This window comes from Tachysurus fulvidraco, chromosome 22 (assembly GCF_022655615.1).
Source record: "Tachysurus fulvidraco isolate hzauxx_2018 chromosome 22, HZAU_PFXX_2.0, whole genome shotgun sequence".
In the NCBI taxonomy this organism is placed as follows: domain Eukaryota; kingdom Metazoa; phylum Chordata; class Actinopteri; order Siluriformes; family Bagridae; genus Tachysurus; species Tachysurus fulvidraco.
This window is the reverse complement of record NC_062539.1, coordinates 4,894,394-4,921,360: the sequence shown is the minus strand read 5'-3', so window position 1 is coordinate 4,921,360 and position 26,967 is coordinate 4,894,394. Positions and strand designations below refer to the sequence as shown.

Sequence of the window (26,967 nt, the reverse complement as noted above, 5' to 3'; positions counted from 1 at the left end):
CTTTTTTTCTTTGATATGTTGCCGCTTATTCGGCTGAGAGAGTCTGAATGGAGATAAACAATTCTCTATGTGAGCATGTTGTGGTCTGGGATTAGTGTCTCTTGAATGCCTGGAATCAGATAGGCACAGGGGGGAAATATTGTGAATCACAACAAGATTTCCAGACGCAGATGCTTTGAAGTCTGTCAAACATGTATGGAAAGGGGCTTTGTAGAAGAGTTATTTTGAAAATCCCCCTTGAACAAGCATTGTGTCTCCTTCTTTCCCTCCCTCCTTCTCTATCTCTCTGTCTCCCGCTCATGTTAGATCCTGCCTGCCTTGGCGGTGCTTGAAACCCCACCTACTCTCTCTCTCTCTCTCTCTCTCTCTCTCTCTCTCTCTCTCTCTCTCTCTCTCTCTCTCTCTCTCTCCCCTCCCTGTCTCAGGCAGTGTGGAATCCTGGCTGTGTTTAATTGGCGAGTGGCAGGCGGGCTTGGGAGACAGAGCAGGAGTGTGCGAGATCTAAGGAAGCAATTGGGACTCACATGGAGAGGCAACTGCTCTCACTAGCTTTACGAGCTGCGACTTTGACTTTCTGAGAGAAAAAGAAACGAGGAAAGGGAGGTAGAAACTCAACAGAGAGGCGGAGAACCCGTGAGCTAGAGTTTAGGAGGGGGTGAACTGACTCATTGAATTTTCTTTTATACAGTGTACAGAGAAGGGTTAAGGAAATGGAAAGAAAGGAAGGGAGAGATAGAGAGAGGAAATGACAGAAGGAGCAACAAAGTACAAACAGAATGAAGGATAGGTACAGGAAAGGCTGCAATGGAGTGAGAGAATAGGGGGGAGGTGGGAGAGAAAGAGGCCCCACTGCTGGAGAGAGGGCAACAGCACTGACTGCATACGGGAAATGACAGAAGTTGAGGAGAGAGAGGGAGAGAAGGAAAGAGAAAGAAAGAAAAGAGGGAAAACAAGGGGAAGTTTGAAAAGAAAGGAAGGGGGAGGTGAGTCTTGAAACGGAGAGAGAGAAAAATGCTAGATGAGAAGTTGAAAGAAACAGCATGTGAGAAAGGGGAACAGAATGAGAAGTAGAGAACAAAATACAGTAGAGAAGTGAAAGAAAAAGAACTACGCAGATGAGAAAAACAGTCTTAGTGAATGGCCTGGGTGGGGAAAGAGAGAGGAGGTAACTGGTTGTTTAGTAAGTCGTCAGCCTGGGCGGCTTTTAGTCTCTTACTGCTATGCACTCAGAGAAGGCAGCAAACGGACAACGTGCCCTCCATCCACCCCAGGACTTCTGCCACCACTGCTTACACCAGGGACCACTGTTAGCACATCACAGGCAGCAGCTCAGTGATGTGCATTGCCCACCGCTGGAGCCGAGTCAAAGGTCACACGTGTGGAAGGAAGACTTGTCTCTTCCCTTTCCTCTTGATCTGGAAACACTTGAGGACCGGACAGGGAGCCATAACCATCATGACCTGCAGAGACGGCAGGTCTACTTGGGGCCAAGCCATTACACTGTTTCTGAAAGGTGCAGCCCACCATGCTACTTGTGGAGGGAGGTGATGGCTCCTAGATGGGACCCTCGATTTCCTCCGTCCACATGTGTGTGGGAGAGGGCAGCACTGGCACATCATGGGCAGGAGGTCGCTGATGGGAGACTGGCAGGCAGGCTTGGGAGACATAGTGACTGTGGCTCTGAGAGGGAATGTCACCATCATCAGCTACCACACCCCCTTAATGGGGGCCCTATGCTGGCAAAGGTCAGGAGCCAGCAGTACTACAGGGAAGCTCGGAATGTTTCAGAGGAGCATCACTTGGACTGTGTGATTGAGAACTATCACCAGAATACACATCTACCAGTGCTAGAATGGGACAATAGAGAAAAATCTGGATGCAATGGGCACTGTGAAAGGAGGCATGTTACGTTTGAGGGTCATGATGATGGACACCACATAGAGAATAATGGACCAGGCAGTCCTATCAAGAACCACTGTAATGGAGCTAAGGCATTCTTTTCAACAGAAGTTCCCCAGAGTAAATTTACAGTCTTGAAGAAATCAGGACCTAAGCTGCCAGTGAGTGGAATCCACTGTGGAGAGAGCAAACCGGGTCAAACAGACAGGTCAGAGGTTGGGGGCAGCTGGAGCAACCACAGGACAAACCAGGGAACAGTGCGTGAGCAGATCAAACAAGTGGTGACAGAGTTAGAGGATGTGCTCAGTGGTCTCAAACAGGTTCAAATAGAGATGAAAGAGGTAAGAGAAGCAATTATGAGTTAGGTAAACTTTTTGGTTTTAAGAGTCTATGTCTGTTGTCTGTATTGTAGAAGATATTAATGTTCAGAGTCATTAACTCAAGAAGTTTCTTAGTCTTACTTTAAAAATAAAAATAGTAACAGTGGAAGCAGAGGGGTTAATGTTTTGGGCTAGTGATCCGAAAATTAAGCCGCTGTTTGACGTCAATTTCTCAGCTCTCTGTTTGCACGGTATCTTCTCTCAATCGTATATACAGTACAAGCCATACTGCTCCTATTGTTAGTATTAATCTCGCCAATGATTAAGTCCGTTATAAGAAGGGGCCTTGTTATGAAAAACCTGGTCATCATTAGAACTGTATCAAGTGCCAGCTGGTGTTGATGACCTTTAAGTGTACTTTCTGTAAGACATCTTTGTAATGAATCCAGTGTGACAATCAAAGATAGATAAACTACCATTGAACTCTGTAGAACAAGAGTTCAGCCCAAAACAAGCAGGAAATGTACACAGATGTACAAAGATGCAGATATGATCAAAGCCTCTCCTTGTTACAGTACATGGTATGGTGCATCAATGCTGGAAATCTTTAGGATGTCTTAATGGGTATTTTTTTTTTATCTGTGTAAGGTATAATTGGGTATTATCTGGGCCAGAGAATAAAGGGAAGTCACTCCACATGTGGAGGGCTATTTTGACTTCAGATGTTTGGACTATTACTCTTTTAAGAAGGTCTCAGGCTGGACATTAGGAAAGGAAGCACTGAAAAAATCAATAGCTGTAGATATCTATGCTCTGTGTAGATCTGCATCAGGATTAATGGACTACAGGAGTTGAAATAGTGAATGAATTATTTAGAATTGGGTGCCACATTTAAATAGACTTCATTAAGTCGCTATCTAAATGTCAAGTAAGTGGCTTGGGGTAATTTTAGGGAAAAAAGATTAAAAAGAACTAACGGATGAGTTGCTGAGACCAGGTGGGTTGAAATGGTAGGGTGCAACCTTTCTTTAATGATGTCTAGTTACGAAATTGCAGGAGATTCACTTTAGAATCCTTTCAGATAAATAGCTTTGATTTACGAGAGCATTAGACATAAAATTCATAATTTAACAAGCTGTGTCAGGTAAGTCTTCTTGGAAGAATTTATATAGCTGGACATAATGTGTTAGCAGATAATTATTCATTGCGTGAATGCCATCTGATTTGACAGTTAAGGGAATGTCTCAACTTTGATAAAAAAAAAATATATATAATTGTGCTAGTTATGCTGTTTAAGAGTTGTCAAGATTTTTTTGCCTGATATTTCCACTTTTATTTTTTTAAGTAAGTTCATAAACATTGATTGTATGTTCATCTTTTAAGCATATTAGGTTGTGATCCATTTCAATGACTGTGTTTGTCTGTGTAGGTGGTCCAACAGATTGATGTTCTGACTTCCAACATAGACCTGGGAGAGGAGGAGCAAGGACCGTTCAATGGTCTGCCACAGGAATCCATGCACCACTCCAAAAGTATTGGAGTTGTGGCACTTGTCCATAATGTCAACAGAGAAGTAGAATCTCCAGACAGAGACAGCGCTCATACTGGTGTTGGACCACAGCACACTCGTTCTCTGTTAGACCATAGCTTTACAGCTGTGTTTTCTGCTCACCTTGACAATCATCCTGCCAAGGAGACCCACACAAACCCATCCTCCCGTGCTCATGGTCTGATGACTGTTGAGTCTGCAGACAATAGCCAGATGAATCATGCGTCTGCTCTGGAGCATCCGAAGACAAAGTGCACTGCCAATGGAGACTGCCTGCGAGCCAGACCTCCCAGAACTAAAGTAAAAGAGCTCCAGCATCCCAGAAGCAGAACCGATCATACAAAATATCCTGACCCCCCTTACACTCCAGCACCGCTTACCTTGGCTAAAACTAAAAGACCCCCACCGTACCCACAAAACGGACTGGTCAAAGGACCTTCAAAGGGTTCAAATGTCCTGAAGACACCTCCTTACCCTGGAAAACAGAAACAGCTAACCTCCACCATGGTGTAAAGGTGGGGTGACAGGGGAAGTTCCACTGCCTCAGAGCTCTGATTGCACTTATGCGGACAACACACTCTCATACAGTACACACAGACACACAAAGAACGTAAATAGGATGTTTTATCCCTCAGCATCATGGTTAGGTAACACAGGGTGAGTGGACAAAGGGTGCTCTCAAAAAGTCAATTTTAGTATGAATATGTATTTTCATTTGTGAGTGTGTTGCCATAGTTCTTGAATGCTTCAGGGGGAAATGTCCATGTGCACTATAATTAATGCCATTTACCGATAAAGCATTGTAAAGGTATGTGGCTTATATTGAACGAGGAACAAAAACAATCAAAATCACCAAGGTTTCTTCTCCTGTAGTCATTCATTCTGAGAAGCAGAGAAGGTTGCTGAAGTTGAATCATTTTTACAGAAACTGAAACTCTGCTATTTGAGAAAACGCAAAACACCCATTTGCCTGCGAACATGGTTCTAATGTGAGTCATGAATGATTTGTTCCATCTGTTTGCCCCTAGACGTTCTCAGGTTTCTGTTTGTGTTGTTGTTTTCCCGCATGCTCGAGTCAGTGGTTGTGAGCGCTGCGTATTTCAGAGCTAATCAACTCAGTGAAGGAGATTGGCTTACTTAAGGCCCTGGAGCATGCAGCCTTTCCATATTATTCAACAATCCTGTATGCAATCAAGCGTGTTTTAGAAACGTTCTAAAAATTGATTATTTACAGTATTTGCGAGTAGAAAAGAAGAGTTCAAAAGGGAGCATGAAGTTCAAAAAGGTGCATGTTCTGCTTCAGTTTAAGCATCAATTGTGACATAGACTGATTATGCTGTTTGATGAGCACGTGGAAATTGATCGTGTTTAAATGAAAGGATCACATAATGCCCACTGGTACAATCACTTGGAAAGTATTTGGTGTTCTTCAGCTTAGCAGTGGTAGGAAATGGTGGATTTTAAAAGCTAAACATTTATCTTGCATCACTCTGGTTTTAGTCTTTAAACTTTTAAAACAATCCTTTGTGAAAAGGAAGAGCCTGATTTTCCCCTGCCATGTTTTGAAAACAGTGGTTGAGGTTTGGCAGACACTAGTTGCCATCCTCTGGTGGAAGGAATGTGCTATGACGAACTATTTTTCACTCTCCAGCCAGTCTGGTTTTGATTAGACGCCACCTGGCTCGGTGATGGACCGAAGGAGGTGGCTTTGTATAGTATTTGCATTGCAAAATGGTAGTTGCACACAGCTGGGAAGACACATGACTCGCCTCAACACCCAAAGCAGGAAGCATAGAGAAGTAAACATAAACTAAACAAATGCTCAGTTCAAACATCCTAGAAGATGCTAAAAAGACTTGCTTAGTCTGGTTATTCAGTGTCCGATGACCTTCGACCAGATAAAGAAACTGGTTTTAAGTCATTAGGCCTCACAAATTACTGCCTTTGCAGCAGTGGCTGCTATGAACATTTCATTATTTCCTGGTGGTATTCATTAAAATGCAATCTAACTTCCCTCAGTCTTACAGGAGACCTGTGTGTGTGTGTGTGTGTGTGTGTGTGTGTGTGTGTGTGTGTGTGTGTGTGTGTGTGTGTGTGTGTGTGTGTGTGTGTGTGTGTGAGAGAGAGACCATGTAGCCCACACAGACCATAAAGTCTACATGGTTACGAGTGTCTGAGCATATGGTGCTCTGGTATCCTGACCTGATTGTGGTTTATTGAGTTAACATTCCAAATGTCCCAGGAGCCGTTGTGTTACAATACTGCGTGAATAGTTTTACTCGAGCAAATATTTCACTTGTGTCAAACCAGTGGCATAAAAACATCCTTCTACCATACCACTAATTAGCTTTGTCATTGACTTCTGAACGACCAAATAAAGAGATTAGAAGGTCTAATTTCCATGTTAATTAAAAGTAGCACTATTAATTAAAGTCCAGGCCAGGAAAACAAAACGGTATCGACTTTCATCTTCGTTTTTATATGAGCGCTGTAAAAAAAAAACCCTGAAAGCTTAAAAGACTATAAACCGAGATGGTTTTTTATTTCAGAGCGCTGTGAGTATAATAAACGCTGCCTTTCAGAAAGACTTGGCCTGACGATACTGCACTTATTGCTTCTCTAGACTCACTCTGATGTACAGACACTTAGGATGATTCAAAAGAAGACAGGATGCTTTTGGTTTTTTCAAAACGTCTAACGTCACTATAACGAGAGACCTGACTGGAGTACATTATGTGCAACAGGCATCAGTCTGAACATACAAGTTTATTCTGTTTATGAATCCGAAACACATAGAGACTGTTTACATTGTGATAATCTACCTCTTTCTGTCTGTCTGTCTGTCTCTCTGTTTGTCTCTCTGTCAGTCTGTCTGGCTCTCCTTTTTTTCCAGTAATTTAAGCTATGAAAGGCCCCCAAAATAACCTTACATAAGTACCATTAGTCAGAGAGCACACCGTACCTTTGTAAGCACACTCTTTTCTCTTCAGTTTCTATTCTAAGCGAGGTGCTGACTTAATCTTTTGAATCGATTATTACGGATTCTGCAGGTGTCCAGGTAGTTTTAAGAGTTACATCTGGCTGTCATGGCAGGTTACCATGGTTACAGTGTAAGTGTAAGGACCAATTTTTCTAACTGTGAGACAGACCAATAGCTCAAGGACATCACAGTCCTACAGAACTGTGTGAAAACTGAAAATAATCTAGGAAAAGAAACTATATGTTTTTAAACATTTTAAAATGCTATAAGGAGGCAGAACATTTGTGATTGCTGTGAAAAAGGTGAAAGGTGGTTAGGACATCCAAGCAAATTTATTTTAGTCCTGACTACCTGTTTTTAACTCACATCTTTGATCGATGGCATTTTATAAGCAGTGTAACTTGTTCCAAATGTACGCTTTGGCACCTTTGGTGCTGCATTTAAACCGTGGAAAAGCAACACTCTGAAAAGCTCTTGCCTAATCAGCTTGCTGTCCTCCAGCACCGAATACATTAATCACACTCTTAAATCATTGTGTAAAACAACAGCAGGCTTGGTGTAATGCCATCCTTCGTTTCAGTAGCGCCATCAATTTTTTGGCTCCAATGTGAGCCTTTGCTCAAATTTAGGAGATAAAACTACAAATGGATGAGACTGTTAAACTAGTGCTTAAGATACCTGATGGACTTTTACGTACAAAAGTCTTTAAGCACAAAATTAATAAGGTAATCATTTTCACTTGGAAATGTTAACAGTAGTCAAAAACTATGTGCTATTAATTATGACAGAAATCAAAATTAAATCACTTCAAATGTTTGCATCTCCTGCTTTAAATGTAGTAATTTGCATGCCACAAACTTTGCCTTTACAGCTCCCTCTGTGACCTCTGTTTTGTTCTTTACAGCATTTGCCAAATGTCATACATTTTATGTCCCCACAATGACAAATGCAATACAATTTACACCCAGAAACTGCATTTAGGTCATCAGGATCTGGAGATTTTTGTGTTTATGTCTTAACCATCTGTGCCCAATTATTGCTTAAAATTAGATATAATTGTGACAGGCTTTTGTGCTTAAAAAAATGCTTTTAAGGATGAGCACTGATGTATTCTAAATGTCTTTTTATTGCAGGATGCTACAAAGAAGAGACACGTCAGCATTGCAAGGACTTCTTATTGGAACTGAAAGTATTTCCTATGGAAAGCACTAGAAATGGTCTGTTCTCTCTCTCTCTCTCTCTCTCTCTCTCTCTCTCTCTCTCTCTCTCTCTCTCTCTCTCTCTCTCTCTCTCTCTCTCTCTCTCTCTCTCTCTCTCTCTTTTTATCCATACTGGTCATCCAAGCTCTGATTCTTTGCCCCTTAAAGGAATCTCTACAGAGATAGAAGCTGCTGCTCAACTGGAAAGCAAGTCTAGACTCCCAAATATTATGCAACATATCCAACAAAACTTGCCTGGGATATGAAATCTGTGAGTGGACTGTTCAGAAGACCAAAGAGAATAAATAGAAGTCTTTTATTATTCTTTAATTGTTTGTTCAAATCTTTAAGAGCAAAACCCAACTGTGTAAAAGGATTATATCCAACCTGTGTCTCTGCATCAGTCTGTAAGCCGTTCACATTATACTGGGATTAGTTCATGATTTATTTAGTTTTGTATTTATGCTGTATCATTGATATATGATGTCCAGAAGAGGGCGCTAGAGCCCATAAAAGTGTCCCTGAACTATTATGACACATAAGAAATAAAAAAGGAGAAGTTTGGAACATATTCTGATAAACTGATGTCATCATTTCAAATCAAGCAAAATTCATACAGTGACTTATTTGTATTCACGTTTTAAAATAAGCTGCTGGCTGTAATATCAGAAAACCTACAGCTTCTATAGAATATTTGCACAGTTGAGTACAGTGTCTCCAGTCTTGACAGTGTCTGTGTCTGTATTTATTTAAGTCTTGGATGAGAATTTTTTCACTCTTCCCTCTTCCCGATCTCTACCTTTCCACTCCAGTAGCACAAAGGGCTGTGTCTTAATCCTCACACCACCAAGTACAGTTTGTTATATTTAATAACTATATGTAATAGTATAGGATAATGTCATATACACCTTGACGTGTCTAAGCGATACACATTAACAACTCTGCTGAGGACAACTAAGCACTTTGCTGTTCCAGGCCTGTGCTGAGTGAATCGTCAGGCCAACCACTGACATGTGGGCAAAAGGATGAAAATGTGTAGGTTTTCTCCATGTTTTGTACCTGCAATATAATTAACACAGCTTCTTGTCTGTCAGGCTGCAAGTAGAGCCTTAATATTAAAGCTAACCATATTATGATGCTATTGTTCATCCCCCATGGAAATGGATTTATTGGATTGAAATCCGTATAATCGTTAATATGATGAAGGTTTCTGTAAGGAGATGTGTATTTATCAACAGCTGAAGGAGACTCCAGTGTTAAAGCTTTGTATCTCTCAGAAGGTTTTTTTTCAGGGCAGAAGACCTTACACTTTCTGGTTTTTCTCTCATCTCTCATCCCTTTTGTCTTAGTAAATTAAAGAGAAATTAAAAGAAAAAAGGAAACGAGGGACTGGTCATAGAATGTCTGTTTTTCAGTATTTCCAGGTTTTTACTGATTTTTTTTGTTGTTTCAGCAAAAAATGCTCAACTTTGCTGCCATTTTCCCCCAACATTTCTGAAGCAACTTGTAATGCAGTTTTTTGTGCTTGTTAATATACTTCAAATACTTGAAATTGTGAGCAGATGATTCTTCGTTTAAACTCCTGCCAGTCATATACAGTATATACATATATAGTTATTTTCTATGATAGCTGTACTCATGTTCAGTGCACGTGTATGAAAAAGAGGACTGATTTACAGCTGCTATAAGGTACGTGCTAACAGAAACTAACCTGTTTCAAGGATGTTCAACAATACAAATTGCAACTATTAATGCTTGCAAATATAATACTTATAAATGAATTGTTAGCAGTTAGTAATGTGAATAAAACACTTTATGTTATTGGATTATTTTCCTACAACGTAATCCTTTATTCCTTAACTCTCATCATGTGAATCGTGGTTTCTCTTTTTGGAAGAGGAGATTGTTTTAGCTCATATGTGGCCACAGTGCTGTAAATATTTGCTCATCATTTTGGAAATGCAGCATGTTTTGCCACAGAAGCTTTCCACTAAATCCCACAGTAATGGCAACATGCTAGTACAACAAACCAAGTCCATGATGTTCAAGACTTGTGTTTACTCTATAACCAACGTCTAACCCACTAAGTGCTGTCTTCCTCTAAATCTCATCGATCATTACTGTTGAACTCAGAGAAAGCGGCAAATGTCAAATAGGAAAGATCATAAAGGCCGCAGGTTCCTTCATTGTGGTCCCGCTTGCTGTCCTGCAGAAGAGAGAATGATGTATGAGATTGACAGGGCCTCAGGCTTTGTGTCTACCTGTTATGTGAGCTCAGGGTCAGTGCAGCGCACACAATAATTATTCTTCGTCTGTGATCTGGATCCAACTATGCAGCTTATTTTTGCAGTCATACGATTATAATACACATGCTGCCTTTGGAAACAAAACTGGTGTCATTAATTAAAGATTAAGGGTGTGTTATTATTTCATTTGACTTTGCACGTTCAGCCAATTTGCAAGAAGACAAGCAGGAGGTTCAAAGTACTTGGGATGTGAATGCTTCCAAAGGAACCTTGGAAAAAAAACAATCATTTTGAATAATGGTGTGTGACGCTGATTTGTTTATAGTACACAGGCCTAGAATTAAATCATGATTAACAAGAATGCAACAATTCTACATAGACTGGCATCTGATGAATCCCGTAATATTCCTGCTAAAGTGATCGTTTCATTAATTCCATAATAAATTCATATCCATTTGATTTACAGAAACAAAGACACGATAAAAAGCATGGAATTTCATGCTTCGAATCCAAATGAAAATTCCTGTTTGAGGAATAATAAATAAGCAAATGTTCCCCAAAAATAAATACCGTCATAAAGTCAATGCGGAACCCTTGTGTTTATTTCTACAACTCAAAGCTAAGCAGGAAATTATTTAGTACAGCAAACATGGCTGTGAATGAGCAGTGGTGCTGTAAAATTGGAAAGCGATGGCTAACACAAAACACCAGTGTACTCAGTGGCCTCAGTTCATACCTCAGGCATTAGGTAAGGGCGAGATTTCGACAGGATTTGACCCTGTATCTATCCTCTCCATGTTATATCCCTGCATCTAGCTCTCTTTTCTGTAGTCCTGTGCGACAGACAGATGGATGTGTTTATAAATTCTCTGTCTACTTTCCTTCTCTCCTTTTCACAATGGTATGTCTATCCCTGTGGAATGTCAGACTGCTGTTTGCACCAAAAACAACACCCTAAAACTAATGTTCATTCAAACAACCAGCTCTCTGATTTCTTCAGTCTTTGGCCCAAAAATAATAAAGTAATCAAGTGCTCTAGTCTCGCCTGGCTAAGAATAGGTGAGCAACTCCTGGAGATGCTCTGAGCAGACGGGCTGTTCATAGTGCAGGAGAGCGATGAGAGGAGGAGGAGGAGGAGGAAAAATAGAGCGAGAAAGAAAGCGATGAGGAGAGAATGCGTGAGTTCAACGAGTTGTTGAATGACAGGGCTGTGCTAAGAGTTACACCAAGTGTCTATGCACCTCCAGGACTCTGATGGAGCCTGCAAAGATGTCATTTCTCTCTCTTTCTGTTCTTGGGGTAATTAAATTGTTAAAGGAAAAACACTGGACACTGAACAACACGCATATTAATCATTATACAGAACAACGAAGTCAAAGAATAATATTTTTTTATTCTCACTATATTAGTCTTGTCCACTTTAGCTAATGGTTTTCAACATTACCCACATCTCCCTGCTGATAACAGCACTAGTAGGATTTAACCCTCACTTTATCTCTACCTGGATATTTACATTTACATTTTTGCCATTTGGCACACCCACTTATTCAAAGAGACGAACATTTTACCTCATTAATTCTGTCTTTACCTAAACAGAGCAATGAGGCATTGCTTTATTCCTTTAGTCTGTTCATCTCTGTCCACTACATCTGTAAAGTCAAACAGATCAGCTTTCAAACTTTACATTTTCATGCTATCAAACCATCATGCTTCCGAATTTGTAGATGTAGTATGACTGCACATAACCTAATTGTTAAAGCAATACTTGAGTAAAAGTGCAAGTATCGTACTAGAAAAAGACATTGGTAGAAGTGAAAGTTACCTTTTAGAATATTACTCAAGTAAAAGTCTTAAAGTATCTGATATATACTGTACTTAAGTATCAAAAGTAATTTTCTGATATTTAATGTACTGAAGTATTTGAAGTAACAGTAAAAAGTAAAATTTCAGTGATTTTAGGTAGGTATAAGACCAGGGGCGGTTCTAGGATTTCATCATTAGGGGTTTTAGCCCTCAGTGAGAATTTAAAACAAGAAGAGTTTTATATTATATATTATATGACTACATAGTAAGCCAAAAGTTATGGCATTATTAAATGGCAAAAGTGGACACTAAAATTTTATGCATGATGTAATGATGCCAGTCTTAAATCAAATCAGTTCATGTATGTGTGCATTCTCTACGAACAGTGTGTCCAATGAATGCAGTCATTCATAAACAAATATTCACAAGACAAAGTCCAAATCAATAAATGTTATTTTTATTTAGTATTGAATGGATTGTTTGCATTAATATTTTGTTTGTGCTACAACTCTGGTAATAAGAATAGTGAAATTTTACTGCTTTTGGTTGCCGTATTTGCGTCTTTCCGCCGATTACCGTTAGAAATAAACGCCTCCAGCTCTGAATGCGCGTGCACGCTGCGCGTACCTGTGCTTCTCCGTAGAGCGCGCGGACGTGCGTAATACAATCTAGGAGCAGTGACTCGCCAAACCTCCCTTATTGCAGTCGCACACATTTCATCTGATTTTATTTTGTAGTAACGAGTAACGAAGATGCTTAGAGGAAATATAACGGATTAAAAGTATACATTTTATCTAGGAAATGTAGTGGAGTAAAAGTGAAAGTTGACATAAATTTAAAGATAAATTTAAATAGCGAAGTAAAGTACAGATACGTGAAATTTCTACTTAAGTACAGTAACGAAGTATTTGTACTTCGTTACATTACAACACTGCATAACCTTGGATTATCATCGTTTTAACTCCAACGTTTTACCCAGGAGGAACGTTTGGTGTTAAGGATCGCTTTTTATCCAGCTTAATGAAAGCCTTGTCAGAAGCAGGGTTAGCATGGCATACAGTATGTGGTAACACCATTCAGAAACCCAATCAGAAACTGAACAGCGTGTGCCCGGTATCTCGTGCTGTGTTAACAGTAGTTCAGGTGAAGTGAAAAGGAACAGTAGGTTAAGTCAGAAAAATAGTATCCAATCTTATCCACAAAGGTCAGCGGTGCCCAATCTTATCCACAAAGGTCCGGTGTGGGTGCAGGTCTTCATTCCAACCCAGCAGAAGCCACACCTGATTCCACCTGTTTAATCAGTTGTTCTTGTCTTTTAGTAGACTCTGGTGTGGCTTCTGCTTGGTTGGAATAAAAACCTGCATCCACACTGGCCGTTTCTGGATAAGATTGGACACCGATGATCTAAACGAATTGACTGAAAATTTTCACTTTATGTGTCACTGAGTCACAGCTTCAGTCAGATTTTCGAACAAGATACGGAAAAGCGAGACAAGACGTTATTTAAACGTCTGTACGTAGTATTTATCCAATCACGATTGTTGACACTGTAAATATGCACTATGCCATAAATAAAAAGGTTACCAGAGCTTTTAGGAATGTACAGTGTGAAACATAGGACTATAATTACCCAGGATTAATTATTAAAAAGTATAAGCAGTGTGAAACAAGATAACCCAGGATTCTGTTTATTCAGGGTTAACAAGCGTTAACTAGCTCAAGTGTTTGGATATATGTCATAAAATGTTGTGTGAGAAGCTCTTGCTCTTTTATTCTGATGAGCAAATATCACATCTGCACTAGCAATGACTATTTACTTCTCACAGTAAGGAAAAATATCAAGAACACAACATCAACCAGGTAATTAGCACCAGAAATGCTAAGCACAAATATTTCACAACACCTTTAATGGCTTCCGGTCGGTGTTTGATCTGCAAGGCATGGTATCTAGGTAATGTCGATGAAATTAGACATAGCTCATAATCAATATTTAAATATGTAGATTTGGGCATTTAAAGTTTAGAAGGCTGAACAATTGGGTTTGGGATATGGCCTAGGGAAATTAAGAGAAAATAAGGATCTGTCTCCAGTCCCATCATTAAGATCTCCTCATGTTCTCCTTTGCTTTTGCGCCACTCAGGTGATGAGAATTATCACTGTATTACAGTATGTGCATCATCATGACTGTCAAGTAAAGAAGAAAACAGTTTTGTCTCTTAGACAGTGAGCTAGCTCTGTGAACTCTGTCTGTCACCTGTTACCTCAGCAGTCTGTACATTTCTAACCTCTCTCTCTCACACACAAAAGGCAGAGGCGGGAATCGAACCCCCAAACCTGGAGGTGTGAGGCGAACGTGCTAACCACTAAGCCACCGTGCCCCCAATTTGGTTTCTAGGTGTTCTCTGTATAATTTTGTTATTTGATCTGATTTGTGTTCTCAAGCCCTATTTATTTGCTAAACGGCTACAGTAGGCTGGAAAGGATTCTACCATTAGCGGCCAACACCTGAGAAACCTTTGTGTTTTTTTAATTAGGCTTATCAAATAATCTTATACACAGCAGTTTTAGGGCACATTTAATGAAGCAGGTTCAATCCAACTGGCTGTTTTTTCTTTTTTTTTCTTTCAGTAGTTCCTGCTGTAGTATGTAAACATCAAGATAAAAATAACGTTGTACTTTGTGGTTGGAAAAGCACCAACACTCTTGTAATAAAATGCAGCCTGTAGTAAATAGAGTGAACAGTGCTCTAAAACAGACTAATTGACCAACAATAAATCAACAATAAATAATAAGAAGCTTGGGCATATTCGTGTTTTCTGTAAACAGGTTAGACTGAAGGAAAATACAAAAAAGCCAAAAATACAAGTGTGTTTTTTTTAAACCCTATGTTTATTATGTCAGAAGGACAGAGTGGGAGAGTCCGAGCATATTTGGGTTTCCTCCACACCCTGAACATTATGGTTTCTCACCCACATATGAGTTCATGTAGACAGAAAGTTAACCAAAAGTTGATTTTGGTGTTGTACCTGCGGAGAAGGAGGAGAAGCAAACATCCTGGCTGGTTTTGGCACATAGCTGCTTCCTGTGAGGAGAATTTGATGAGTACACCATCACACACTGTGTGAAAAAGCTCTACGGATGGGTGACAAAAAATAAAACCCCCAAAAAAGTGGTATGCTGTGGTTGCATTTTGCTAGCATGCTTTGGATTCACCTGCTTCCTTAGAAGGAAATTTCATTGCAAACAAAACAAAGTGCTTCTTATGATGAAACATTTCTATCCTGATGGGCGTGGTCTCTTCCAGGATGACCCCGCCCCCATTCAAGAGGCTCACTGAAAAGATGGATGAGGATGTAAATGATTTAAATATTGATATGTTAAACAGCAGTCTCCATCACTATCACTATCACTATCACTATCACCATCACAACAGTTTTTGAATGATTGTGAAAACTACGAATGATCTAAATACTATTCTCCCCATGACCCAGTAGGATAAGCGGTATAGATGAATGGATGGAATGGATGATGATCCTTTTCTCCGATACGTCTCTGATACTTTAGTGTCTGAAGCTGTTTTTGTACCTTCTTGTGGCACCTTACTGACAGACCTGATGCTTCTTCCTTTAACTCATTACCTGACCATGGAATAAATACAACTAAATCCATAATGAAGTTGACAAACATTCTTTTGGACTTTGCTAAAAAGCATATTTAAAGAAACTTTGGGTTGTCGATTCATGTCGTTTCTTTCCTCTCCTTTTTTAAACAGATAATGTCTCTCATTGAGTACCAGTTTAAACACGACCATTTTAAAACACCAGGCTCTTGTGTTAGCAAGCACAGTCTCCAACCAGTGCTCCCTAATAAATCATGTTTTCAGTAAATAATTACAGGCTTATTCCAATTAGGAAAGGAAAAATCACAGTGTGTTTATAGCTGTCGAGCAGACAGAAGCTGTCTCACTGCCCTAAACGGTTTACTTTCTGTAACATGGTTGAGAACATGCATACAGCTGTGAACTGTGCTAAACGTGGATGCTGTATGTTAGTCTTTGTGTCTGAGTTGTACACACTGTCAGCCCTGTGGATGTTATCACTACTGACGATGATCAGGCTTTATCCCTTTCCTCTTCTTGTCTGTGCTGACTCAGGGGCTGAGGAATTTCTCTGCTCTGTGTGTAAAACAGTGTGCCAGTGACAGTGCTGGCACACACACACACACACACACACACACACACACACACACACACACACACACACACACACACACACACACACACACACACACACATACACACACACACACACACACACACACACACACACACACACACACATACACACACACACACACACATACACACACACACTCACACACACATACACTCACACACACACACACACACACACACACACACACACACACACACACACACACACACACACACACACACACATACACTCACACACACACACACACACACACACACACTCACACACACACACACACACACACACACACACACACACACACACACACACACACACACACACACACACATACACACACACATACAAAACACACACACACACACACACACACATACACACACATACACACACACAGACTTACAAATGGACAGTGATCAGGTTACATGTAAACACATGCACATGCACATTCACACACGCATACACACACGCACACACACTTACACACATAGACACACATATATACACACACACATACACATAAAAACACATACATTCACACACACAAACACACATACTCACATACAGACACACAGACTTACAAATAGACAGTGGTCGGGTCACATGCAAACACATGTACACACAGACGCACACACACACACACACACACACACACACACACACACTGATTTAGACATAGACACACACACATATACAGTATATATTACATGCAAACACAGGCACATACACACAGTCATGCACGCACACAAATGTATAGCAACCAAGTTAAATGCAAACACGTGTGCACACACACACACACACACACACACACACACACACACACACACACACACACACACACACACACACACACACACACACACACACACACACACACACACACAGACAGACACACAAATGTGCATTGACCAGGTTAAATGCAAACACACATACAGCATGATTCAATTCCGGTTAAAACCTTTTTTGTCACATATTGTATCGATCTTAGCAACACAGAGTAATATATCTTATCCTATCCACCCAGTGCCATGAACCCAAAGGAAACACAGGAAGAACATGCAGAGAAAGAACCCTGACCTCAGGATTGAACCAGAGACACTGAAGCTGTGAGGCATTAACACCCATCAAAGCGGTAGTAATCTAATTTTATGCACTTTCCTACTTACCCTAAAAGTAGTTGATCAATCAAGGCTCACTTGTTTAATCAATCAATGTTTTACTCCTTTAGTCTGTTATAGCCAACATGTAATGAAAGTCTATCTAACCCCAAATATTTACCTTAAATATCCCCCCCGCTCTGGACGGTTAAAAGGAAAAGCAATTTATTGTCACTTTGTGTAATTTGAGATGATGACACCTCCTTCACACAAAATCTGAAAAGGAGAGTCTATTATAAAGCTCAAAATTTAGTGAAACTACATGATCATCTGCATGGACTGTGATAGCTGATGTTCTAAGAGTGTTCAGCCACATGGCAAAATTTTGTTCGTGATTAGAAATGACAGGATGTCATACTGTGTTGTCTACAACAGGGCTAGGTCTGCATGACATTACTGTAAAACTGGATGTGGATGAAATGAGGTTTTAGAAAACTGCACTCTATGGCTTTGGCATGAGATCGGTTTTAGCTAGAGACAGAATAAAGCTATTCAGGAATTTATAGCTAGTCGGGATATCCATACACTTTAGGTGATGAACAGCATCATACACAACACAAAACATCTCAGGTACAAAACATCCAGAGGGATAAAAGTGCTTCATCTTATACAGTAAGTGTATAGTATGTTTATCGTTGCACTTTACAGAAGAGGACAGGCTCAGACTTAGAGCAGATTCTTCCTTCTAAGGTGGCCATGGGCAGCTGGACAAACAGCAACCTCCTTCTTCTCCCCTGCGTGACATATTTGAGAGAAGCTCACCATGGGCAGCTCCTGACGCACACAGAATAACACACTCAACAGCTCCTTGTCTTCCAGTGCAAAAGCCCACTGTGCAACATGCCTTGTGGCAAGTTCCCCATTACTACAAGAGACCCTTTGCAGGACTCTCTATTGACATCAAGGAAAGAGTGATTTTTTTTGCGCAACGTAAGCCATATTTATCGTAAATAGCGGCAGGAGAAAATGGGGCCTCATCCGCCAGTCAGACCGGGCGTCCTTATGAGTCAATATTAGGCAGGAATACAGAGCTGGGGAAGAATGGAAGAAGGAGAAGAAAACGAGGGGGATTTTCCAGACATCTTTAAAAACAGAAAAGGAGGGTATTCTGGACGAGCTTCAGCTTCTAGCTGGCCAGGACAAACCGTGCTCTATTTAAGTGCTGCTCTCATTAGTCTTAGATTTGGCTTTTGCCCTCCCTTCATATTATTGGGTTTCTATTAAACTGATGAGGTGCATAATGGTGTAATTATGAGCTGCTTAATGATTTCAACAAGAGCATGGTTGCATGAATGTGATTTTACAGAGCATGAGCCATATGAACTCGAATACCGGGTCATCAGACACTAGTTATACCCCAAATTATGATGTAAATCCTGTTCAGCATGTGAGAAAGTGTGTGTGTTTGTGTGTTTGTGTGTGTTTGTGTGTGTGTGTGTGTGTGTGTGTGTGTGTGTGTGTGTGTGTGTGTGTGTGTGTGTGTGTGTGTGTGTGTGTGTGAGATTCATTCTGTCATGGAGGACACAAAGCAAGGCACTTTAATACTGTCCCAGCTCAGTCTTCACGAGTCACTGTGAGCAAACACACTGATCCACATACAGTCCTGTCTGCAGACAGTCAGACAGCCTGCATCTGCATTTTACATCACTAACCTTTACAACCGGCATGGATAGAAATCCAGGTTCTTCTCACCAACATAATGAAATCATTATGTTACATTCAATACAATCAAACCCAGAGTTATACTGTAGTAAATAAGCAGAGAAATTGAGACATATAACAGACATATAGAGTTCTGGTACAGTATGTGTGTTTAGGAGAGTTACATTTTATTTAGAAAGCTATGTGGTGATATTTATTTGGCCTTCATCGGTGAAGAGCCTCTGAAGAGTTGACCTTTTATTCAGAATGAGAGATAAGTGTGAATTTGATTTTGATTTGATTTCAATCATTGGAAATGAAAAAATGGAATCATTAACATCTACCAGCAATAGAAATACACACCGTGTAACAAAAATCACAATGAACAAGGTCGCAACCAATTAAGTCCTTGGTCAGACTTCATTTTAATCAGCCTGTCCAATATGCCTGTTATTTCAGCCCTGATAGTTCATTCAAACAGGCAAAACAGGCTTCGGTGAGGTTATAATTAAATACCAAAAGAAACATAACTCAGTTTCAGTATTAGAGTCTGTAATGTTTATTGTGTATCAGGGAAACAGCCTCAGACCATGGAATGTCTCTGGTAATAATGAAAGCATTGGGAAATCACACGCAGTCAGACTACATGGTTGTTGTTGTTTTTTTTTTCTTTTTTGGATGCTGCCTCACATTCTTACACAGCATGAATGAAATACTTCATGTAGTTACCCTTTCTAGTGGTCTACACTGGAGTCACCGAAATTAAACACAAGTAGAAAAAAAAATACTCAGGTCTTAAAATGAAATAGAATCAAACGGAAGAACACCAAACCTTTACAGATTCATGTGTAATAAATACAAAGAATTTAAAAGCAGTTGTCTATACACATCAAATAACACAAAGCACATATTCATAACAACAGGATATAAATAAAAGGTATTAGAAAAATAAGCATTCAAAAATGAGCATTTTTTGAATTCTAATACTGCAATCTATATTCTATTAAACTACAAATGAAAAAAAAAATATTTAAAGCAAATAACAAACATACAGTACAACTAGTATAACATGTTATTCCAGCAATATTTCAAGTTTTTTTTTTTTTGTTGAATGCTCTAATGAAAGGAATGACTTAGTTTTCCAGCTTACAAAATAAGGAGAAATATGAAGGAAAAGTTTTGTCCAAGATTTTAGTTCCTGTGAGGAAAAATGATGAATCAGTCTCTAATTCTTTAAAGTATGAAAATATTGTAATTATAATCCAGCAGCAGAATGAAACATTTAGGTTGAATCAAATATCAATCCCCCAAGTGAAGCGAAATGAATGAAAAACTAGTGAGGGATTAATAACGATCAACGTAAGAATTATTATCCAATGAGAAACGTTCATCTCACCTGGTTATCCTGCAGTGTCGAGTCTGGACTTGATGACCGCTGTAGAAAACCTCACAGCGCACCACATTGTTAGAGAAATCAGACTCAGGAACCAGATAGTTTGGGTTAACTGTGATCTACAAACATTAAAATATTTGCAATACTGTAAATCTTTTGTGTCACTGGTTATATTTGAGTGTCAAATTCAATAAGCAGCACATTTCTCACCTTAAGGATGTAGTTACCCGGAGGAACATCCGTGATGTCGATCCACTGGCAATCAATGTTGGCAGCGTAGGTGTCGTGGCACCCAGGGCTCAAACCCTACAAGGCAAGTTATCAGTGTATTCTATGAATATATTTCCTTGTTCATGCGCGTTTGTGTTTGGTTGTGTTTATGTGATATTTGTATGTTTACCTGCGTGTGTGCAGTGCAAGCGTAGCGACGGCGGAAGCCTGGGTTACAGCCAGTGTCCTCCAGACAGAAGCTGGCTTTGTGTCCCTCTGCCACCTTACGGCCGGTGTTTATGTCCAACAGATCATAAAGACTGAACGCATCCATGCTGTGGTAATGCCTGTGGAATGTTCACAAAGAAGGGTGTATTTATTACATTTAAACCTACAGGCAGTCCCCTGTCTTACAATGAATTTGGCTGAACACTTCTTCAGGACAACTGTAATTGTATAATAGTACTTACTGATGACAGCTGTGCCATTCCCATTGGTGTCTGGGTTTTACAGGAAGAAAGTCTGCTGTGCCGAGATTTTGGACTTTCTGAGGGAAACGTAGCAGAACCCTGTAGTCAAGGTCCCTAACTGTTGGTCTATAAGCTGACCTTAGAAAGAACATACAGTATAACACATTAACAGGTGGATTAGGGAATGGGGACATAGAGTCTTCTGGGTGTGGTCTACAATGATTAATTATCTTTAAAAGACAGTTGATTCGTTTTGTTGGTTACAAGAAAAAGCAATATTTGATTTATGCATGTCTTGGATAATGATTTACATTACTTCAGCATTGTTTTTAGACTACTTCCAATAACACACGGGTGAATACATGAATTAATTTTAGTAGGACACAATTTATTAGGGAAGACTTACCGCGCGAGACAGTTCTCTTCAGCTGCGCACCGGAGCGCATACATCTGCATGCGCTGTATGTAGGTGCCAGACTGAATGGAGTACGGATCTGGCACGAGATCTGGGAGACCTGCACACACAACGAGGTGAAGTGTTATATGTTATATTCATCATTTCTGTAGGAAAATGTTTTTAAAGTCGTTCCGACCCACAGCTCACCGTTGTGGAAATATCTCGTGCCGTAACCAGTTCCAGGCGGGGGACGGCGCGTTCGCGCAGTTCCAGCCCGTCTGCCTGATGGATACACATTATAGAAAACGGTATTCCTGTGGTTTTTCAGTGGGTTTCGTGGGTCGTCGCCGACCATGTTGTCGGGTGTCGCTTCTTCCTCGCTGTTTCCGAGTGGACCAGGTGCTGTAGCGGCGACATCACCCACGCTCTCCTCCCCAGTGATTGTAGGATATGGATAGGATTGGTGCGCGTTCACGCTCTCCATACGCGCACTCTCCAAGTTTGCGCGCACTGCGCTTTCAGGGTGCAGCTCTTGAATGTCTGTACTAAGCGGCCCGGCCACCCGGTTGGCGCTATGATCAACATCCGTGGTCGAGGTTGGTCTTCTGGGGACGCCGCTACCCGAGAATTCTGTTAAGAACGCTGTATTTGTATTGTTTGTGGTGGCGGTGGCGTATCGTCTTGCGCCTGGTGCCCCTGCAAGTCCTTGACGTAACGGTGCAACCAGATGGGCGAACCTAGCACCCGTGGCACGTCCGCTCGCCAGGATGTGGTGTCTGCCGTCCGGTCCCATGACCGTGGACGCCGTGGACGCCGTGGAACCTGAGTGCGACGTCGTTACGCGGTAGTGAGCGAAAGCTTCTCCAGGAGGAACGGGACTGGCCGCCTGGCTTCGGCTGCTCAGGTACACCCGAGAATCCCTCCTAGAGTGTAAGGGTGAGTGGTACTCAGTTCCCGTACTCAGTAAGCTGTAAACATGCCCGTTATTCTCCCACTGGATCCTTTGCGTCCACGGGCCGACTCGGTCCCGCGCGTGCTGCCCAAACACCAAACTGACGAGCATGCAGCATAAAAGCAAAACAATCAGTTTTGCCATCTTGGCCACAAAAGATGAATCTAAAAGCCTAAAGTGATGCGTTTCCTTCTAGAGATTTAAACTGAAGGGTAACACCACTTCACCACCAAGTGGTTTCAACAATGCTGCCCCGAACTGTGGAGGAAACTCCTCCAGGAAACTAGAAGAGGGAGCGCCGGCCGGTCTTTTGTCAAAAACGATGTAGTTTACACACGCATGCACAGACTGGGTTCATCTCCGTCGAGAAAACTGACTTAACTCTTTCTCACCCGAGTCCACGTACACCTCATGCTATCATTCCGGCCCGTAATTGTATTGACCCGAAGCAAACTTTGCGCACAGGCGCCAGTTTTACGTCACGTGTCTGTCAACATGGGGAACGTTGTCTGCGTGCTGGCATCTGCACAGACCACGAACTGTCCTGTTATCCAACGTTGAACATAATACTCCTTCTATTAAACTTTTGGGCAACGTCCCAAACCGCATACTACAGTGTTAAATACCATGTAAAAACTGGTCCTAACTGACAAGTTTCTGTGCTGCACAAGGGTGTAGGATACTAGCCTTATTCTAGCATTTATTTCAGGATCACATTTTTTTTAATAGAAGGGTCCAAAATTGTGGAATTAGGGAGGATTGCAATGAAATTGACAGACAGTTGGTCCAACAAAATAGTCTGTTTATATATATATGGACAAGTGTATATAGGTAATATAGTGAATCTGTATCTATGTATTAATTTATAGAGATTTCAAAGCACTTCTGTAAGTTGCTCTGGATAAGGGAGTCAAATGCCACAAAATATGCTGTGTCCTATAAAGAACCATTTTAGACTGGTGGTGAAAGTGGCACAGAAAAGGGGCAATTTAGGAACAATAAAAATTTCTTGCTACCTCTTTTACAAGACTACAAAGATTTTCCAAGGATTTGAGATTAAGCCTCATTCCGAGTTTCCACAAAAATTCTGAATTCTCATGATATGGATTGTGAATGTAGAAGAATAAATGAATCTTCTGTCAATATCCAGAATGAAAAACGATCGGGATATTTGGCTCTTAGTGACAGGTAGAACGAACATAAACAGAAAACTGTGTGTTTATAAACACAGGTTCCATTATGACGCATGAATGAATGGTCAAGAAGGGACACGCATACACAGGCTTCACAGGCATATAGTATTCTAGGAATAAAGTGATGATATGAATTGGAATTCCAGAAACTGACCTTTCTTTTATCTTTTAAACGTGCTATGATCCATCTGGTCTATGATTTTCCACTTGGAAAAACTCCTCAAGTCATACATCAGACTATCTTTACATTTCCAAACACTAGTCCTGAAATTAAGTAGATTTATTAATCCCCTACTAATTCAGCTAGTTGGTTAGGTGGCATCCAATTCTGATAGATTTCGTGCAGGGAAAACACAGGACATGAGGACATTCAGGACGAGGGGTAAAGACCCTGCAAGGTAAAAAAAAAAAAATCTAACCGGATTCTCACCAGACTCCCATAAGGTGGCGCTACATGTTCAGTTATTGAAGAACAACAATTATAACGTGTAGCCCATACAATATCAGATCAATCTGAAAAAAGATTGGCTTGAACATGGAAAATTGCAGATAACGTTGCAATTGGAAATCTGTATATCTGAATCCAACACGATTTCTCTGAAAGGTTTGACTCTTTCCTATGTGATCTCAGTATTTTCACCTCTGTGTGAATCACCTCTGTGTGAATTTGTTGAAAAAAGACAACACGCCTTCGAACCGCACGTGTGAACTCAAGTAGACACGTGACACCACGTGAACACTGTGTGCCCATTTAAACAGAAAGGAAGGAGACAAAATCTCCGGTTGAATGTCTGAAGCTGCATGGAAAACTACCACATGGCAATAAATGAAACGCCTGAGAAATCACAGGAGAAAATACAGACACATCCGCACGTCAAGTACCTTAAAAAAGCGTGTGAATCGTGTGATTATTCTGTAATAACCCTGTGATAAATTGCTGTCATGCCTACACGGCCAAAATATTGAACTTTCCATGATATGGGGCAAGCGAAATCCTGAACAGAGTTACTATAAATAATTCTAAATAAATAATAATTGGATATAGAGCAGTGCGTAAATGCGCATCGGTATCATCTGTTCCTGGAACGGTCTCAAGTAGCCTGATACAGTACATGTGTCATTAGAATTCCGAAGAAAGACATTAGAGAGTAACTGGATAGATGTTTTTAAAAACAAAAGAAAACTAGGCAATAAAATATCATGTTCGTATTGCATATTCTTGTAGCTCATATTTATTCTGCACTATATTATACCGAGTAATTCCACCTGTCCTGGGTGGCCTACTGCTGCAAGCCAAATAGGGCAAGAGCACACCAAGCATCTGAAGTCTATTATTAACCTGCAAACTGATCTGTTTTTTTTTCCTTCCAAAATTACCATCGGAACCGCCTCTTCCGTCCAAGTTTACAGTGTATAAGAAGTGCGGATCCAGAAGAACTGTTTGGCTCAAGACACTTCCCTCCAGCTGGACACTAAGATACAATGTAGACTACAGTAAGTATAAAATATTACATTGAGTGTTTAATTGTGTATCTAAAAGTGGACCAAGAAAAATATGAGTAAAATCCAATCACAAGCAAACGTTTGGAGGCTGTCAGTTGTAGTAAATAAACGATTGCAAGTTACTGGAAATAAAATATATTCAAATATTGGAAATAAAATGTATCGAAATGTCTTCTTGAAACTCCTGGTCAATAACATTGTGTTGTGAAATAAAACGTATGAATATATATATATATTGAAAAAAAATCCCCTTATGCTCCCGACATAAATCTAATATGTTTCTACACTGAAATAATTTCGTTTCATGAACCTAGGTTATCCAGAGCGACACATCTTTGCCTCATGTGAGATTAAAATGAAGATGGTCTTAAGATATCCCCCCAAAAGGAATATTCTTGCTTTATTTCTCTATACGCCCGAAGCCACGTAAAGAAACAAGAAGTTACCAGCTAAATGATAGCGACCTGTGGGCTGAAGGTCACCTTTACTTTCCTTCTGAACATATGGAGTTACGGCAGGTGAGAAAATGTGCAAACGAAGCTTTGAGTTATTCTGCGAGTTCATCTTGGGATACCGAAACATTCTAAACACTCGCTCAGAGGATTATTAATCATTTTGTCCATATGATCCAGTGTTGCCAACTCTTAAAGGGAAAAGCATGTAAAACATGCTCATAAAAGTCTCTTAAATACACCAAATGACATATGATAAGCTGTCATGATCATTTCATAACAAAATGTGTTACATGAAAGAAGGAAGACTTTCTGAAGAGACTTGGGCCAGAATTTAAGTTTGATCAAATTAATAAATAAATTAATAAATATACTATTAAAAAAAAAGACACAAAGATAATGGTTATGAATGGCATGACATACTTATATAAAATATTGCTGAGAAGACAAGACCAAATCAATGCATGGGTGGGACAAATAATCGTGTTAACCGATTGGTTGTTTGGAACACTGGTGATCAGTGACTTGTCATTAGGAGCACCGATGACTGGCTTTTGGGAACAAGGGCTCCAACAAAAGCAACTCAGCCAAACTTTAATCAATGGTGAACCTGCTCTCTCAACTCGGCTGTCAACATCTGCTCCAAAAGTCATTTGACTTGTGTCAAACTCACACTGACACACTGATTTGATTCAATGTTTATATGGGCTTTTAGAGAAATAATATATTATATTACATACAGTACATGCATGCATATTCACATGTATTCATTTGGGATATGTTTTTATCTGAAGGGATTTGCAATTGGGCAGAGATGATGAACATTAATAACCCAAAATTGGCCTAGGATTTGATTTTAAAACCATTTGAGCCATCGCTTCCCCTCATGCACTTAACATATCTATCCTTACAGCTGATTAACAAGTTATACACTGTAAAGCAATTCACTCATAAGCGACTTTCTAAAATAACCAGCAGCACAATATCATATGACAGAAGATGAATGTGATATTCTGTGTTGGCACAGCTGTCACAAGATTGAGAAATGTTAGCACACGCCTCACATATCACAGATTGTAAGATTTTTACTATGGCCAGGCTATGAGACATGGACACGTGCTGCATCAGCTTTGTCATAAATATAACGTGAAGGATGTATCCTAAATAAAATGTTTAATAAATCAGAAACGAATGCTTAGTTTGCCTCTTGGGGCAAGAAAATAAGGAGGATGCTACAAGACCTCCAAATACTGCCGATCATATGCAAATACATTGTAATCCATGCACAAAATCAAAATGTGCTTTGAACAGATTGTGATGTCATTTTCGATTTCTAAATCATTTTGGAAAGCTTGATCTACATAAACAAAG

General features: G+C 40.2%; 2 protein-coding genes and 1 long non-coding RNA gene across 4 annotated transcripts; 2 read left to right on the top strand and 1 right to left on the bottom strand.

Annotated features, from left to right (window-relative positions):
• The first annotated feature begins 412 nt into the window (after nucleotides 1-412).
• si:ch211-178n15.1 lies at nucleotides 413-8,518 on the top strand. Of its 2 annotated transcripts, none has more exons than XR_003441185.2 (3): nucleotides 413-2,240; nucleotides 3,649-4,425; nucleotides 7,882-8,518. XR_003441185.2 is itself a non-coding variant. In XM_027150800.2 (3 exons), exons 1-2 carry the CDS (start codon nucleotides 1,221-1,223, stop codon nucleotides 4,279-4,281), a joined length of 1,653 nt encoding a protein of 550 aa, XP_027006601.2. In that variant the 5' UTR covers nucleotides 413-1,220; the 3' UTR covers nucleotides 4,282-4,283; nucleotides 7,882-8,518. The 2 variants fall into 2 exon arrangements, 1 of the variants encoding a protein (XP_027006601.2); XM_027150800.2 differs by having other exon boundaries at nucleotides 3,649-4,283.
• An 11,043-nt stretch (nucleotides 8,519-19,561) lies between these two features.
• loxl5b (lysyl oxidase-like 5b) lies at nucleotides 19,562-23,140 on the bottom strand. The gene is made up of 7 exons (XM_027150778.2): nucleotides 21,704-23,140; nucleotides 21,506-21,614; nucleotides 21,100-21,237; nucleotides 20,820-20,976; nucleotides 20,630-20,725; nucleotides 20,423-20,538; nucleotides 19,562-20,224 (listed from the first exon to the last, which is right to left on the bottom strand). The coding sequence occupies exons 1-7, from the start codon at nucleotides 22,590-22,592 to the stop codon at nucleotides 20,218-20,220; spliced, it is 1,512 nt and encodes a 503-aa protein (XP_027006579.1). The 5' UTR covers nucleotides 22,593-23,140; the 3' UTR covers nucleotides 19,562-20,217.
• A 1,031-nt stretch (nucleotides 23,141-24,171) lies between these two features.
• LOC125139980 lies at nucleotides 24,172-25,983 on the top strand. The gene is made up of 2 exons (XR_007139168.1): nucleotides 24,172-25,135; nucleotides 25,459-25,983. It is a non-coding gene; the product is annotated as an uncharacterized LOC125139980 (long non-coding RNA).
• Nucleotides 25,984-26,967: the final 984 nt, after the last annotated feature.

Excerpts from the sequence above, each read along its gene's own strand:
- loxl5b (XM_027150778.2), bottom strand. The coding sequence starts at position 22,592 with ATGGCAAAACTGATTGTTTTGCTTTTATGCTGCATGCTCGTCAGTTTG. Across the intron at positions 21,238-21,505 it reads GAAGAGAACTGTCTCGCGCG|GTCAGCTTATAGACCAACAG; the intron begins GTAAGTCTTCCC and ends GTTCTTTCTAAG. Across the intron at positions 20,539-20,629 it reads CGGGTAACTACATCCTTAAG|ATCACAGTTAACCCAAACTA; the intron begins GTGAGAAATGTG and ends TAATGTTTGTAG.
- si:ch211-178n15.1 (XM_027150800.2), top strand. The coding sequence starts at position 1,221 with ATGCACTCAGAGAAGGCAGCAAACGGACAACGTGCCCTCCATCCACCC. Across the intron at positions 2,241-3,648 it reads TTCAAATAGAGATGAAAGAG|GTGGTCCAACAGATTGATGT; the intron begins GTAAGAGAAGCA and ends TTGTCTGTGTAG.